At 45.3% G+C, this 16,128-nt stretch overlaps 1 protein-coding gene across 1 annotated transcript in view; it reads left to right on the top strand.

The window, feature by feature from the left end:
* NSMAF (neutral sphingomyelinase activation associated factor) overlaps positions 1-16,128 on the top strand; it is a 167,109-nt gene that overhangs the window by 25,621 nt on the left and 125,360 nt on the right. The window contains exons 7-9 of the mRNA XM_063923767.1: positions 4,053-4,121; positions 5,397-5,444; positions 5,527-5,579. Coding sequence (XP_063779837.1) covers positions 4,053-4,121; positions 5,397-5,444; positions 5,527-5,579 — 170 coding nt within the window. The remainder of the gene's footprint in view (positions 1-4,052; positions 4,122-5,396; positions 5,445-5,526; positions 5,580-16,128) is intronic.

Raw genomic sequence — 16,128 nt, 5'->3', positions numbered from 1 at the left:
GGCCGCTGTGGTTCCCCATTTTTAAATATGCTCGATACTCTGAATTGTGGTGTTCTCCAAAAACCTTCACTTTCAGATAATTAGCCCCAATTTTAGCTATGTACAGTCATGGAATTGAGTAAGTACACTATCTTTCAAATCTGTTTACATATCTAGACATGATAAGCAATCATCTAATCTCACCAAGACATAGGGGTATATGCAATTGCGGTCGAATTCCCGAAATTGTCGAATTTCAGGACTTTTTCGACCAAAAAAAAAAATCGTCAATGCAATTCAGTACTTTCCGTCCAAAAAACGGACTTTCAAAATTCGACTTTTTGAAATTCGACTTTTGTCAAATTCGACTTTTCTGCAATGATACAAGTGCTGCAATTCGACCAAAGTATATTCAATTGAAGTTTGGAAATTTGACAACAGTGCTTTTAGACAGTAAATTCGACTTTTTCAATCCGCCACACTTTGGTGGGTGAAACTAATAAAAAAAATTTAAAACATGTTTTTTTTTTTTGTGTTTTTTTTTATTGATAGTAGCATATCTATTTATATTAGAAGGGATTAGGTACTTGGTTTGTCTTTTTTGGAGGCACAAGTATTATTTATATATTTTTTTAAATAATTTTTTTTTTTTTTAGATGGAATGGTAAAATTCAGAAAAAAAATGGCGTGGGGTCCCCCCTCCAAAGCATAACCAGCCTCGGGCTCTTCGAGCTGGTCCTGGTTCTATAAATGCGGGGGGAAAAATTGACAGGGGATCCCCCGTATTTTTAAAACCAGCACCGGGCTCTGCGCCTGGTGCTGGTGCAAAAAATACGGGGGACAAAAAGAGTAGGGGTCCCCCGTATTTTATACACCAGCATCGGGCTCCACTAGCTGGACAGATAATGCCACAGCCGGGGGTCACTTTTATACAGTGCCTTGCGGCCGTGGCATTAAATATCCAACTAGTCACCCCTGGCCGGGGTACCCTGGGGGAGTGGGGACCCCTTCAATCAAGGGGTCCCCCCCCCCAGCCACCCAAGGGCCAGGGGTGAAGCCCGAGGCTGTCCCCCCATCCAAGGGCTGCGGATGGGAGGCTGATAGCCTTGAGTAAAATGACAGAATATTGTTTTTTCCAATAGTACTACAAGTCCCAGCAAGCCTCCCCCGCAAGCTGGTACTTGGAGAACCACAAGTACCAGCATGCGGGAGAAAAACGGGCCCGCTGGTACCTGTAGTACTACTGAAAAAAAAATACCCAAATAAAAACAGGAGACACACACTGTGACAAGTACAACTTTATTACACACTGCCGACACACATACATACTTACCTATGTTGACACGCCGACTGCCACAGTCTCCGACGATCCGAGGGTACCTGTGAAAAAAATTATACTCACCTGCCAGTGTCCAGAGATAAATCCACGTCCAGAGATAAAATCCTCGTACTTGGCAAAAAAAAACCACTTACTGTTTCCATATCTACAAAGATGGTTATTTTGTGCTACGTTCTGATAATAAAGTCATCAATGCATTAATAAATCACGAGGAATGGCAATTTGATCTGGAGTGTTCAACTTTGTGATTACACTGTGCCAAGGAGAAAAGACATCTGGAAAGACCTCTCGGGCTAGCAACTGTTGCTGTTCGTCAGTCTGTAAAGGCCATTTTGTAACAATTTGAAGACCTTAATTCTAAATTGAAGAAAGATTATTGGGTTAGGCTGCAGTAGGTTAGGGTTTACTTACCACTATAACCACTCCATGCCATCCAGAGGTCACGATCACCTGATCACCAAAGCCGCCAGCGATCCACTACCATGTAACTGAAGCTATAGCAGATGATTGGATTATTGTGCACCAGAGTATCCTCCACATCTGCCCTTTTTGAACTTGGAGTTTTTACCAACCTCCCAAAAAGATAAAATGGATATATAACAAAATTTAAAAAGATGGCGCTGATGAAGTATAACTTCAGAGAATTAAACATAAGTGAAAGTGTCTTACTTTTTATACAATTGAGATAAATTATCTTCCAATTAGGGTACAGATTGTCTCTTTCACTCTCATATGTATTTATATGATTTCCTTGGCCCCTTGTTGATCTTTGGTGGTCGAAAACTCAAAGAAAAGTAAAGGGGTTTAGTGCAATACCGTTGAGATAGCAAGTCACACTTTCGGTAAAGAATGTACTCACATTCAAATAGTTTTAGATAGCATGTAGAAACCTCACGGAATGGTAACCAGAATGGACATGGAGTGCCAATGGTAACACCAAAGATCAACAAGGGGCCAAGGAAATCCTATAAATACATATGAGAGTGAAAGAGACAATCTGTACCCTAATTGGAAGATTTTTTTTATCTCAATTGTATAAAAAGTAAGACACTTTCACTTAAGTTTAAATCTCTGAAGTCATACCTCATCAGCGCCATCTTTTTCAATTATGTAACTGAAGCTGCTGCATCGGAACACAGTCTGTTGTCTACATTTATTTTCTCCTGTTGACGTTGAATGTCGACATGCTGAACATGTTGACAATTGCAACCATATCAACATGATGAATGTCAACAAAATATATCAAACCCCTTATGTAGAACTAGATGATTGTTAAATATGTCATGTCTGTTAAAGCAGATATGAAAGAGGGTATACTAAGTAAAATGTTTTGCATAGATGTCCTGGTTTTTCATTTCATAAAGCAAATATATGTTTGCTTTAGATAAAGATTGATTGAAAACTGGATTTAAGGGCAGTTTCAGATGGGTAGTTTAAAATGCTGAAGTTTTATGACCTCAAATCACCATGTACTTACAATGTCTTTTTCATTTGTTGCATGGTTGACCCACGTCCCTGCATACTTCCCTGCATGTGCATGGCATTTCAGTGGAGATGCTTTCTTCCTGTTTTCCTACTGTACATCCCAGATGTGTTTATCTGGAATTCCAGGTAGACAAGAACTCCTGTATTCTAAATTCCCTGTCCCTTCTACCGTGGCATGCTGGCAAACCATGTGGCTTGAGAACACTCCTTCGCTGTTGCCTGAGATTGTTACACCATCAGTCATCACAGCCTGGAAATGCATTTATTGATTTTTAAAGCAAATTGCCCTCTACCCAATCTTCTGTCAGAAGCTAATTGGACAGATCCAAATTTGGATCATTAATACTTTCTACATGCTTTTTTGAAACATTTTGCAAACACTGTACAGTACATTACTTTATTTTCCTGGTGAACTTATCTATCTTTGTATTTCTGTCATTTTCATTGCTCCCGTTCATGACAAACTCCTGTTATTTACATTGGATACAATTTCATCCATTAAGCTACTTTGTGCAATATTTCAGGGCAACAAAAATAAAGAACCACTTTGTCTTATAATGACGTAACTCTGGGGGTAATTCCAAGTTGATCGCAGCAGGAATTTTGTTAGCAGTTGGGCAAAACCATGTGCACTGCAGGGGAGGCAGATTTAACATGTGCAGAGAGAGTTAGATTTGGATGTGGTGTGTTCAATCTGCAATCTAATTTGCAGTGTAAAATAAAGCAGCCAGTATTTACCCTGCACAGAAACAAAATAACCCACCCAAATCTAACTCTCTCTGCACATGTTATATCTGCCTCCCCTGCAGTACACATGGTTTTGCCCAACTGCTAACAAAATTCCTGCTGCGATCAACTTGGAATTACCCCCTCTGTGTACTAAACAAATTGCATGTAGAGCAGGTACATGAAAGTAGCCTGAAGGTGGGAACCCTTGTTTAATGCTTTATACTGTATATGAGGTGGAAGATTTAGATTTTCAGGTTTTATTGCTCTTCTATAATGGTGTAGTTTTAATATAAACAGCCCAGAACAAATCATTGTAGTTCAGATATACTGCATGTACTGTACCTGTAAACACTTTTGTACAAACAGCAAAGCTGCAAATTGATATCTGTGTATTGTTTTCCAAATCTGTGTGCGATCATCTGTAGTGTACAGGTCACCCGTTTAAGGACTAGAAGTTTTGATTCCCTACCAAGCAATGATTTTGTGTCCCTGCCATGTAACAAAGATGTGTTTTCTTTAGGGTGCAGACCATATTCTCTTTCAGCTGGAGGAATCGAAGGTTGATGATGTTGTACAAACTGTACTTCAGGTATATAGAACAATTTCATGCTACAGCCAGATGGTTATAAAAAAAGTAAAAGACATGCAGTAATGTCTGACTGTTGCAGAAGATTTATGTCAGCACCTTGTTTCTTACCAGTTAGCTGTGAACGCTTAGTAATTGCTTAGTGAAGCCAAGCATCATTTTCTTTTGAGTCTTAGGTCTTAACATGTAGTGAGAGAAACTGTGTGTTTGTAATTCTATAAATAGACATTTGCTCATCTGCACTCAACTCATATACTATTGTTACTGCCATGTTTAGCTACTTCAAGCTCTACTCTAGCAAAAACATATTGCAATACATATAAGCTGTCCTACTCATGCCAGTTTCCCCATCTGGCTGATTCTGCAATAAATAATACATATAATATAGATGTTCCGACCTCTTCTCCTTCACCTCATTGACACAAACAATGCAGATTTTCCTTCACACCACATAGATATGCAGTGTCGGACTGGGGCAAGAAGGGCCCACCAGGGGAGTGAAGTGGTTGGGGCCCATACTTAGGGGTGTGGGGGGGGGGGGGGCACCAGGGGTTTCCCCTGTACCCCTTTGGGCCAGTCCATCCCTGTAGATCTGCGCCACCAAATCAGAGACGTTCCGGTACCATGATAAGTGTTGATCTGCATGGCTCAAATTACTCCTAATTTAATTGCCCACTTAAAATCATGTACTTCCCAAGCAGTATGTGCTATTAAAAACCTAGGGTGTCGCTGGACACAAGTTGGATAGGGACGGGGGCTTCACATAGTGTTTTTGGTAACAAATCAAATGCAAGAACAAAGACTACAAAGTGCTGTTTTCTATAAGTATTTAATGGATGTGTAATTAGACAAAGGCTTCAATAGAGAGCAAAATGTTACTTTTTTTTTTTTTTTACCTGATGGAATAAATGTGACATATCTAAAAAGCTGTTGAGTACGCCGTTACTTTAGGTTGTATATCGGCAAGTACCCCGCTCTTTTCTGCTACACCCCCAGTTTTCTGTCTATTATTTGTTATCGAAATGTGCCAATTCCAAGTATTTTGTTTTCTGACCCTTGTATCTCTTCAGCCACTCTGGCAATACTTGTTTTTTGGACCCTCTGAAAAATGAGTTCACTTTTGTTATTATACTTGGCCTACACCTTTGGACCAGTTGATTCTTTGCTGAGATCTGAGTGTGTTAAGGATTTTTACTATATCTCATTTAGTGTTACAGTATAGTATCAGTACATTGCCGTTTGTTCACTAACACTTACCTGTGTTATCATATTTTGCAGCTTCAAAGAGCTTCTCGTCTGGAAAAACTTGGGGATCAGACCGCAATGGTAATAACCGAATGCAGCTGTTGGAAGATAACGTGGTTGTTTTCTAATATAAAATGTAATAATTATGTTTGTCTGTTATCAGATAATTGCTATTCTACAATCACGTTTGGCAAGGACATCATTCGATAAAAACAGGTTAGTATAAATGTATGCCAGAAATTAAGTTTTCCAAAAATTCTGTATGCAGTTATGTTTTTTCTGGTATAAATTATTAGCCAGTTATTGACTGAAGTTGTGATATTGTGTTGGGAACAAGTTTGCATGAAAGTATGGGATGACATAAGTACTATTGCGACAAGGTATTTTGAATGGCATCTAGGAATTTGAAGACCTAGAAGGCCGTATACTGTAATAGTCCAGAGCTCGAGAAAATTCAGCAGCCATCTTGTAGCAATTACTGCTTGCACCTATATTTTCTGAGGCTTCCATATCTATTTCAGTGGAGGACTACCTGCCTTTCCCTGGCTCCTTATAAGATCCTGCTGGAGACTAGGTTTGGTTGGCTGCCTCATAGAGTATACATTTTGTTGTCCACCCAGTATTCTTTAAAAAATAATAATACAGCAGTGATTACATCACTAGTGTTTATATTAATGTTAGTTGCAAAAGATATATATATTTTTTTTTATATGGCTCAAAGTTTATTTGGTCTCTTTAAAAGACAAAAATAATCACTTTGGGGGAGATGTATCAAACCTTTAAGAGAGAGAAAGCGATCGATGTAGTACGCAGTGAAAAGGGTGGAGAAGTGAACCAGTGGATATCTTGCCCATAGCAGCCAATCTGCTTGTACCTATCATTTTATAGACTGTACTTTATAAATGCTACCTTCTCCATACTTTTCACTGATTTATACTGTCTATCTGCTCCAAAGTGCAGAAGTTGAACATAGCGAGCAGTCATAAATTGTCATTTGGATAGCCTTGAAATCCTAATAGTATAGCCTGTAAAAAGAAATCGGTGAATCATCGGAAAAAATTGCGAAAAACTGACATTTTTTGCATCCAGTGTTTTATCTTCTGTAATAGGAGATCGCCCTAAGTATTAAATGTGAAGTTATTCAGTTTTAAATAGTTTTGTGAAGACTTAGTTAATATAATACATACTTGCCTGCTCTCCTGGAACATGCAGGAGACTCCCTATTTTTTTTTTGGTAGTCCCCTGCCCTGAAAGATTGAGAGCCCCACCTGCATCCCGCCCACTTCCTAGTGAAATAAAAACTGTGAATCCATTGTTGGGAGATGGGGCGGGACCTAGTAATGCGATTCTACAGTGATTGGGTCATTTTAGACCGCTTTTAAGCGTGAGGGGGTAGGGACTCAAGGTGCGACTAGTATGACCCCGCCCCATCACTGCCCACCTGCTTCTCCTCGCCGGGCTTCTTCCGGAGAGGAAAATATAGATGTCGTTAAGTATGATTTAATAACATTTCAGAAAAGTTATTACTTACTGGCTTCAGTTTGTTTTCGGTTACCAAATATACTGCTTTAGTTTTGTGGCTTTATTCCATTTCCCAGCAGAGTTCTTTATTTTCATTGCCCTGTGACACAGTATGGCTCTACTGTGGTCTGTGCATTATATTTCTCTAACGTCCTAGTGGATGCTGGGGACTCCGTAAGGACCATGGGGAATAGCGGCTCCGCAGGAGACTGGGCACAGCTAAGAAAGAATTAGGACTACCTGGTGTGCACTGGCTCCTCCCACTATGACCCTCCTCCAGACTTCAGTTAGAATCCTGTGCCCGGCCGAGCTGGATGCACACTAGGGGCTCTCCTGAGCTCCTAGAAAGAAAGTATATGTTAGGTTTTTTATTTTACAGTGAGATCTGCTGGCAACAGACTCACTGCAGCGAGGGACTAAGGGGAGAAGAAGCGAACCTACCTAACTGGTGGTAGCTTGGGCTTCTTAGGCTACTGGACACCACTAGCTCCAGAGGGATCGACCGCATGGAACCGGCCATTGGTGTTCGGTCCCGGAGCCGCGCCGCCGGCCCCCTTACAGAGCCAGAAGCAAGAAGAATCCGGAAAATCGGCGGCAGAAGACATCAGTCTTAAGGTAGCGCACAGCACTGCAGCTGTGCGCCATTGCTCCTCATACACACTTCACACTCCGGTCACTGAGGGTGCAGGGCGCTGGGGGGGGGGGCGCCCTGAGAAGCAATAAATACACCTTGGCTGGCAAATATATCACCATATATAGCCCCAGAGGCTATATATGTGATAAATACCCCTGCCAGAATCCATAAAAAAGCGGGAGAAAAGTCTGCGAAAAAGGGGCGGAGCTATCTCCCTCTGCACACTGGCGCCATTTTTCCCTCACAGTTCCGCTGGAAGGAAGCTCCCTGACTCTCCCCTGCAGTCTACACTACAGAAAAGGGTAAAAAAGAGAGGGGGGGCACTAAATTTAGGCGCAAATTACATATATAGCAGCTATAGGGGATATAATTTAGTTAATCCCTGTATTATATAGCGCTCTGGTGTGTGCTGGCATACTCTCTCTCTGTCTCCCCAAAGGGCTTTGTGGGGTCCTGTCTTCTGTCAGAGCATTCCCTGTGTGTGTGCGGTGTGTCGGTACGGCTGTGTCGACATGTTTGATGAGGAGACTTATGTGGAGGAGGAGCAGGTGCCTATAAATGTGTTGTCACCCCCTGCGGGGCAGACACCGGAGTGGATGGACTTGTGGAAGGAATTACGCGAAAGTGTCGACTCCTTACATAAAAAATTTGACGACATGCCAAATGTGGGGCAGCCGGCTTCTCAGCCCGTGCCTGCCCAGACGTCTCAAAGGTCATCAGGGGCTCTAAAACGCCCGCTACCTCAGGTGACAGACACAGATGTCGACACGGATACTGATACCAGTGTCGACGACGAAGAGACTAATGTAATGTCCAATAGGGCCACTCGTTATATGATTGAGGCAATGAAAAATGTTTTACACATTTCTGAGGTGACCCCAGGTACCACAAAAAAGGGTATTATGTTTGGGGAGAAAAAACTACCAGTAGTTTTTCCCCCTTCTGAAGAATTAAATGATGTGTGTGAACTAGCGTGGGCTTCCCCTGATAAAAAAATTTGTAATTTCAAAAAAATTACTAATGGCGTACCCTTTCCCGCCAGAGGATAGGTCACGTTGGGAAACACCCCCTAAGGTGGAAAAAGCACTTACGCGCTTATCAAAAAAGGTGGCACTGCCGTCCCAAGATACGGCCGCCCTAAAGGAACCTGCTGACAGAAAGCAGGAGGCTCTCCAAAAAGCTATATTTCTCTATCGTCCTAAGTGGATGCTGGGGTTCCTGAAAGGACCATGGGGAATAGCGGCTCCGCAGGAGACAGGGCACAAAAAAGTAAAGCTTTACTAGGTCAGGTGGTGTGCACTGGCTCCTCCCCCCATGACCCTCCTCCAGACTCCAGTTAGATTTTGTGCCCGAACGAGAAGGGTGCAATCTAGGTGGCTCTCCTAAAGAGCTGCTTAGAGAAAGTTTAGTTTAGGTTTTTTTCTTTACAGTGAGTCCTGCTGGCAACAGGATCACTGCAACGTGGGACTTAGGGGGAAAGTAGTAAACTCACCTGCATGCAGAGTGGATTTGCTGCTTGGCTACTGGACACCATTAGCTCCAGAGGGATCGAACACAGGCCCAGCCGTGGAGTCCGGTCCCGGAGCCGCGCCGCCGACCCCCTTGCAGATGCTGAAGCGTGAAGAGGTCCGGAAACCGGCGGCTGAAGACTCCTCAGTCTTCATAAGGTAGCGCACAGCACTGCAGCTGTGCGCCATTTTCCTCTCAGCACACTTCACTGGGCAGTCACTGAGGGTGCAGAGCGCTGGGGGGGGGCGCTCTGAGAGGCAAATATAAACCTTATACAAGGCTAAAAATACCTCACATATAGCCCATAGGGGCTATATGGAGATATTTAACCCCTGCCTGACTGGAAAAATAGCGGGAGAAGAACCCGCCGAAAAAGGGGCGGGGCCTATCTCCTCAGCACACGGCGCCATTTTCTGTCACAGCTCCGCTGGTCAGAACGGCTCCCAGGTCTCTCCCCTGCACTGCACTACAGAAACAGGGTAAAACAGAGAGGGGGGGCACATTAATGGCTATATATATATATATATTAAAGCAGCTATAAGGGAGCACTTAATATAAGGATATCCCTTGTATATATAGCGCTTTGTGGTGTGTGCTGGCAGACTCTCCCTCTGTCTCCCCAAAAGGGCTAGTGGGTCCTGTCTTCATTAGAGCATTCCCTGTGAGTTTGCGGTGTGTGTCGGTACGTGGTGTCGACATGTATGAGGACGATATTGGTGTGGAGGCGGAGCAATTGCCAAATATGCAGATGTCACCCCCCAGGGGGTCGACACCAGAATGGATGCCTTTATTTGTGGAATTACGTGATGGTTTATCTTCCCTTAAACAGTCTGTCCGGCCGCCTCATGTCCTCAACTATCAATTAATGCCTGTCCAGGCGCCTCAAACACCGTCAGGGGCTGTAAAACGCCCTTTGCCTCAGTCGGTCGACACAGACCCAGACACGGGCACTGATTCCAGTGACGACGGTAGAAATTCAAACGTATTTTCCAGTAGGGCCACACGTTATATGATTTTGGCAATGAAGGAGACGTTACATTTAGCTGATACTACAGATACCGTAAAACAGGGTATTATGTATGGTGTGAAAAAACTACAAACAGTTTTTCCTGAATCAGAAGAATTAAATGACGTGTGTGATGAAGCGTGGGTTGCTCCTGATAAAAAGTTGATAATTTCAAAAAAGTTATTGGCATTATACCCTTTCCCGCCAGAGGTTAGGGCGCGCTGGGAAACACCCCCTAAGGTGGACAAGGCGCTCACACGCTTATCCAAACAAGTGGCGTTACCCTCTCCTGAGACGGCCGCACTTAAGGATCCATCAGATAGAAAGATGGAAGTTATTCAAAAGAATATATACACACATGCAGGTGTTATACTACGACCAGCTATAGCAACTGCCTGGATGTGCAGTGCTGGAGTAGTTTGGTCAGAATCCCTGATTGAAAATATTGATACCCTAGATAGGGACAATGTTTTACTGTCGTTAGAACAAATAAAGGATGCATTTATCTATATGCGTGATGCACAGAGGGATATTTGCACACTGGCATCTCGGGTGAGTGCTATGTCCATTTCAGCCAGAAGAGCCTTATGGACACGACAGTGGACAGGCGATGCGGATTCAAAACGTCACATGGAGGTTTTGCCGTATAAAGGGGAGGAGTTATTTGGAGTTGGTCTATCAGACTTGGTGGCCACGGCTACTGCCGGGAAATCCACTTTTTTACCTCAAGTCACTCCCCAACAGAGAAAGGCACCGACCTTTCAACCACAGCCTTTTCGCTCCTACAAAAATAAGAGAGCAAAGGGCTTGTCGTACCTGCCACGAGGCAGAGGAAGAGGGAAGAGACACCAACAGGCAGCTCCTTCCCAGGAACAGAAGCCCTCCCCGGCTCCTGCAAAAACCTCAGCATGACGCTGGGGCCTCTCAAGCGGACTCGGGGACAGTGGGGGGCCGTCTCAAAAATTACAGCGCGCAGTGGGCTCACTCGCAGGTAGACCCCTGGATCCTGCAGATAATATCTCAGGGGTACAGGTTGGAATTAGAGACGGATCCTCCTCATCGTTTCCTGAAGTCTGCCTTACCAACCGTCTCTTCCGAAAGGGAGAGGGTGTTGGAAGCCATTCACAAGCTGTACGCTCAGCAGGTGATAGTCAAAGTACCCCTATTACAACAAGGAAAGGGGTATTATTCCACTCTATTTGTGGTACCGAAGCCGGATGGCTCGGTAAGGCCTATTCTAAATCTGAAGTCCTTGAACCTCTACATAAAAAAGTTCAAGTTCAAGATGGAGTCACTCAGAGCAGTGATAGCGAACCTGGAAGAAGGGGACTTTATGGTATCCTTGGACATCAAGGATGCGTATCTACACGTTCCGATTTACCCCGCACACCAGGGGTACCTCAGGTTCATTGTTCAAAACTGTCACTATCAGTTTCAGACGCTGCCGTTCGGATTGTCCACGGCGCCTCGGGTCTTTACCAAGGTAATGGCCGAGATGATGATTCTTCTTCGAAGAAAAGGCGTATTAGTTATCCCATACTTGGACGATCTCCTAATAAGGGCAAGGTCCAGAGAACAGCTGGAGACAGCTTTAGCACTATCTCAAGAGGTGCTAAGACAACACGGGTGGATTCTGAATATTCCAAAATCCCATTTAATCCCGACAACTCGTCTGCTGTTCCTAGGAATGATTCTGGACACGGTTCAGAAAAAGGTTTTCCTTCCAGAGGAAAAAGCCAAGGAGTTATCCGATCTGGTCAGGAACCTCCTAAAACCAGGAAAAGTGTCAGTACATCAATGCACAAGAGTCCTGGGAAAAATGGTGGCTTCTTACGAAGCAATTCCATTCGGCAGATTCCATGCAAGAATATTCCAAAGGGATCTGTTGGACAAATGGTCAGGGTCGCATCTGCAGATGCACCTGCGAATAACCCTGTCACCAAAGACAAGGGTGTCACTTCTGTGGTGGTTGCAGAAGGCTCACCTATTAGAAGGCCGCAGATTCGGCATTCAGGATTGGATCCTGGTGACCACGGACGCCAGCCTGAGAGGCTGGGGAGCAGTCACACAAGGAAGAAACTTCCAGGGAGTATGGACGAGTCTGGAAAAGTCTCTTCACATAAACATTCTGGAACTAAGAGCAATCTACAATGCTCTAAGCCAGGCGGAACTTCTCCTGCAAGGAAAGCCGGTGTTGATTCAGTCGGACAACATCACGGCGGTCGCCCATGTAAACAGGCAGGGCGGCACAAGAAGCAGGAGTGCAATGGCAGAAGCTGCCAAGATTCTTCGCTGGGCGGAGAATCACGTGATAGCACTGTCAGCAGTGTTCATCCCGGGCGTGGACAACTGGGAAGCAGACTTCCTCAGCAGACACGATCTTCATCCGGGAGAGTGGGGTCTACATCCAGAAGTCTTCAACATGTTAATAGACCGTTGGGAAAGACCAATTGTAGACATGATGGCGTCTCGCCTCAACAAGAAACTGGACAAATATTGCGCCAGGTCAAGAGATCCACAGGCAATAGCTGTGGACGCACTGGTAACTCCTTGGGTGTACCAGTCAGTGTATGTGTTTCCTCCTCTGCCGCTCATACCAAAGGTATTGAAGATCATACGGCAAAGAAGAGTAAGAACAATACTAGTGGTTCCGGATTGGCCGAGAAGGACTTGGTATCCGGAACTTCAAGAGATGCTCACGGACGAACCGTGGCCTCTACCTCTGAGAAGGGACCTGCTACAGCAGGGTCCCTGTCTTTTTCAAGACTTACCGCGGCTGCGTTTGACGGCATGGCGGTTGAACGCCAGATCCTAAAAGGGAAAGGCATTCCAGAAGAAGTCATTCCTACCTTGATTAAGGCACGGAAGGAAGTCACCGTGAAACATTATCACCGCATTTGGCGAAAATATGTAGCGTGGTGCGAGGATCGGAGGGTTCCGACGGAGGAATTCCAACTGGGTCGTTTCCTACATTTCCTGCAATCAGGATTATCTATGGGTCTCAAATTGGGATCCATTAAGGTTCAAATTTCGGCCCTGTCAATATTCTTCCAAAAAGAATTGGCCTCTGTCCCTGAGGTCCAGACTTTTGTCAAGGGAGTACTGCATATACAGCCTCCTGTGGTGCCTCCGGTGGCACCGTGGGATCTAAATGTAGTTTTAGATTTCCTCAAATCCCATTGGTTTGAACCATTGAAAAAGGTGGATTTGAAATATCTCACATTGAAAGTGACTATGTTACTAGCCCTGGCCTCTGCCAGGAGAGTATCTGAATTGGCGGCTTTATCTTATAAAAGTCCTTATCTAATCTTCCATTCGGATAGGGCAGAACTGCGGACTCGTCCGCATTTTCTCCCTAAAGTGGTATCAGCATTTCATCTGAACCAACCTATTGTGGTGCCTGCGGCCACTAGCGACTTGGAGGACTCCAAGTTGTTGGACGTTGTCAGAGCCTTAAAAATATACATTGCAAGGACGGCTGGAGTCAGAAAATATGACTCGCTGTTTATATTGTATGCACCCAACAAGTTGGGCGCACCTGCTTCTAAGCAGTCGATTGCTCGTTGGATTTGTAACACAATTCAACTTGCACATTCTGTGGCAGGCCTGCCACAGCCTAAAACTGTAAAAGCCCACTACACAAGGAAGGTGGGCTCATCTTGGGCGGCTGCCCGAGGGGTCTCGGCATTACAACTCTGCCGAGCAGCTACGTGGTCGGGGGAGAACACGTTTGTAAAATTTTACAAATTTGATACCCTGGCAAAGGAGGACCTGGAGTTCTCTCATTCGGTGCTGCAGAGTCATCCGCACTCTCCCGCCCGTTTGGGAGCTTTGGTATAATCCCCATGGTCCTTTCAGGAACCCCAGCATCCACTTAGGACGATAGAGAAAATAAGAATTTACTTACCGATAATTCTATTTCTCGGAGTCCGTAGTGGATGCTGGGCGCCCATCCCAAGTGCGGATTATCTGCAATACTTGTACATAGTTATTGTTAACTAATTCGGGTTATTGTTAAGGAGCCATCTTTAAGAGGCCCTTTCTGTTGTCATACTGTTAACTGGGTTTAGATCACAAGTTGTACGGTGTGATTGGTGTGGCTGGTATGAGTCTTACCCGGGATTCAAAATGCCTCCCTTATTGTGTATGCTCGTCCGGGCACAGTACCTAACTGGAGTCTGGAGGAGGGTCATGGGGGGAGGAGCCAGTGCACACCACCTGACCTAGTAAAGCTTTACTTTTTTGTGCCCTGTCTCCTGCGGAGCCGCTATTCCCCATGGTCCTTTCAGGAACCCCAGCATCCACTACGGACTCCGAGAAATAGAATTATCGGTAAGTAAATTCTTATTATACACACACTGGTATTATACTGAGACCAGCTATTGCCTCAGCATGGATGTGCAGTGCGGCAGCTGCATGGTCAGACTCCCTGTCAGAGAACATTGACACCCTAGACAGGGACACTATATTGCTAAACGTAGAGCATATTAAAGACGCTGTCTTTTACATAAGAGATGCACAGAGGGATATTTGCCGGCTGGCATCAAAAATAAGTGCACTGTCCATTTGTGCCAGGAGAGGGTTATGGACCCGGCAGTGGACAGGGGATGCAGATTCCAAAAGGCACATGGAAGTTTTGCCTTATAAGGGTGAGGAGTTGTTCGGGGATGGTCTTTCAGACTTAGTTTCCACAGCAACAGCTGGGAAGTCGGCATTTTTGCCACATGTCCCCTCACAACCAAAGAGAGCACCGTATTATCAGGTGCAGTCCTTTCGCCCCCAAAAGAGCAGACGGGGTAGAGGCGCGACCTTTCTGCCCAGAGGCAGAGGTAGGGGAAAAAAGCTGCAGCATACAGTCACTTCCCAGGAACAAAAGTCCTCCCCCGCTTCTTCTGCTAAGTCCGCCGCATGACGCTGGGGCTCAGCAGGCGGAGCCAGGTACGGTGGGGGGCCGTCTCAAAAACTTCAGCAATCAGTGGGTTCGCTCACAGGTAGATCCCTGGATCCTTCAAGTGGTATCTCAGGGGTACAGGCTGGAATTCGAGACATCCCCCCCCCCCTGCCGTTTCCTCAAATCTGCCTTACCAACGACTCCTTCAGAAAGGGAGGCTGTGTTAGAGGCAATTCACAAGCTGTATTCCCAGCAGGTGATAGTCAAGGTGCCCCTACTTCAACAAGGACGGGGTTACTATTCCACAATGTTTGTGGTACCGAAACCGGACTGTTCGGTGAGACCCATTTTAAATTTGAAATCCTTGAACACATATTTGAAAAAATTCAAGTTCAAGATGGAATCGCTCAGGGCGGTTATTGCAAGCCTGGAAGAGGGAGATTACATGGTATCTCTGGACATCAAGGATGCTTACCTGCATGTCCCCATTTACCATCCTCACCAGGAGTACCTCAGATTTGTGGTACAGGATTGTCATTACCAATTCCAGACGTTGCCGTTCGGCCTGTCCACGGCACCGAGGGTATTTACCAAGGTAATGGCCGAATTCTGGACACGGTCCAGAAAAAAGTGTTTCTCCCAGAGGAGAAAGCCGAGGAGCTGTCGTCTCTCTAGTGAGAGGCCTCCTGAAACCAAAACAGGTGTCGGTGCATCATTGCACGCGAGTCCTGGGAAAGATGGTAGCTTCCTACGAAGCGATTCCATTCGGCAGGTTCCATGCCAGAACTTTTCAGTGGGACCTGTTGGACCAATGGTCCGGATCGCATCTTCAAATGCATCGGTTGATAACCCTGTCTCCAAGGACCAGGGTGTCTCTGCTGTGGTGGCTGCAGAGTGCTCATCTCAGAGAGGGCCGCAGATTCGGCATACAGGACTGGGTCCTGGTGACCACGGATGCCAGCCTTCGGGGCTGGGGGGCAGTCACTCAGGGAAGAAACTTCCAAGGACTTTGGTCGAGTCAGGAGACTTCCCTACACATAAATGTTCTGGAACTGAGGGCCATTTACAATGCCCTAAGTCAAGCAAAGCCCCTGCTTCAAAACCGGCCGGTTCTGATCCAGTCAGACAACATCACGGCGGTCGCCCATGTAAATCGACCGGGCGGCACAAGAAGCAGGGCGGCGATGGCAGAAGCCACAAGGAT

The sequence above is a fragment of the Pseudophryne corroboree genome, chromosome 5 (assembly GCF_028390025.1).
Source record: "Pseudophryne corroboree isolate aPseCor3 chromosome 5, aPseCor3.hap2, whole genome shotgun sequence".
NCBI classification, from domain to species: domain Eukaryota; kingdom Metazoa; phylum Chordata; class Amphibia; order Anura; family Myobatrachidae; genus Pseudophryne; species Pseudophryne corroboree.
Note: the sequence above shows the minus strand (reverse complement) of the source record. Positions and strands in the feature narration are given on the sequence as shown.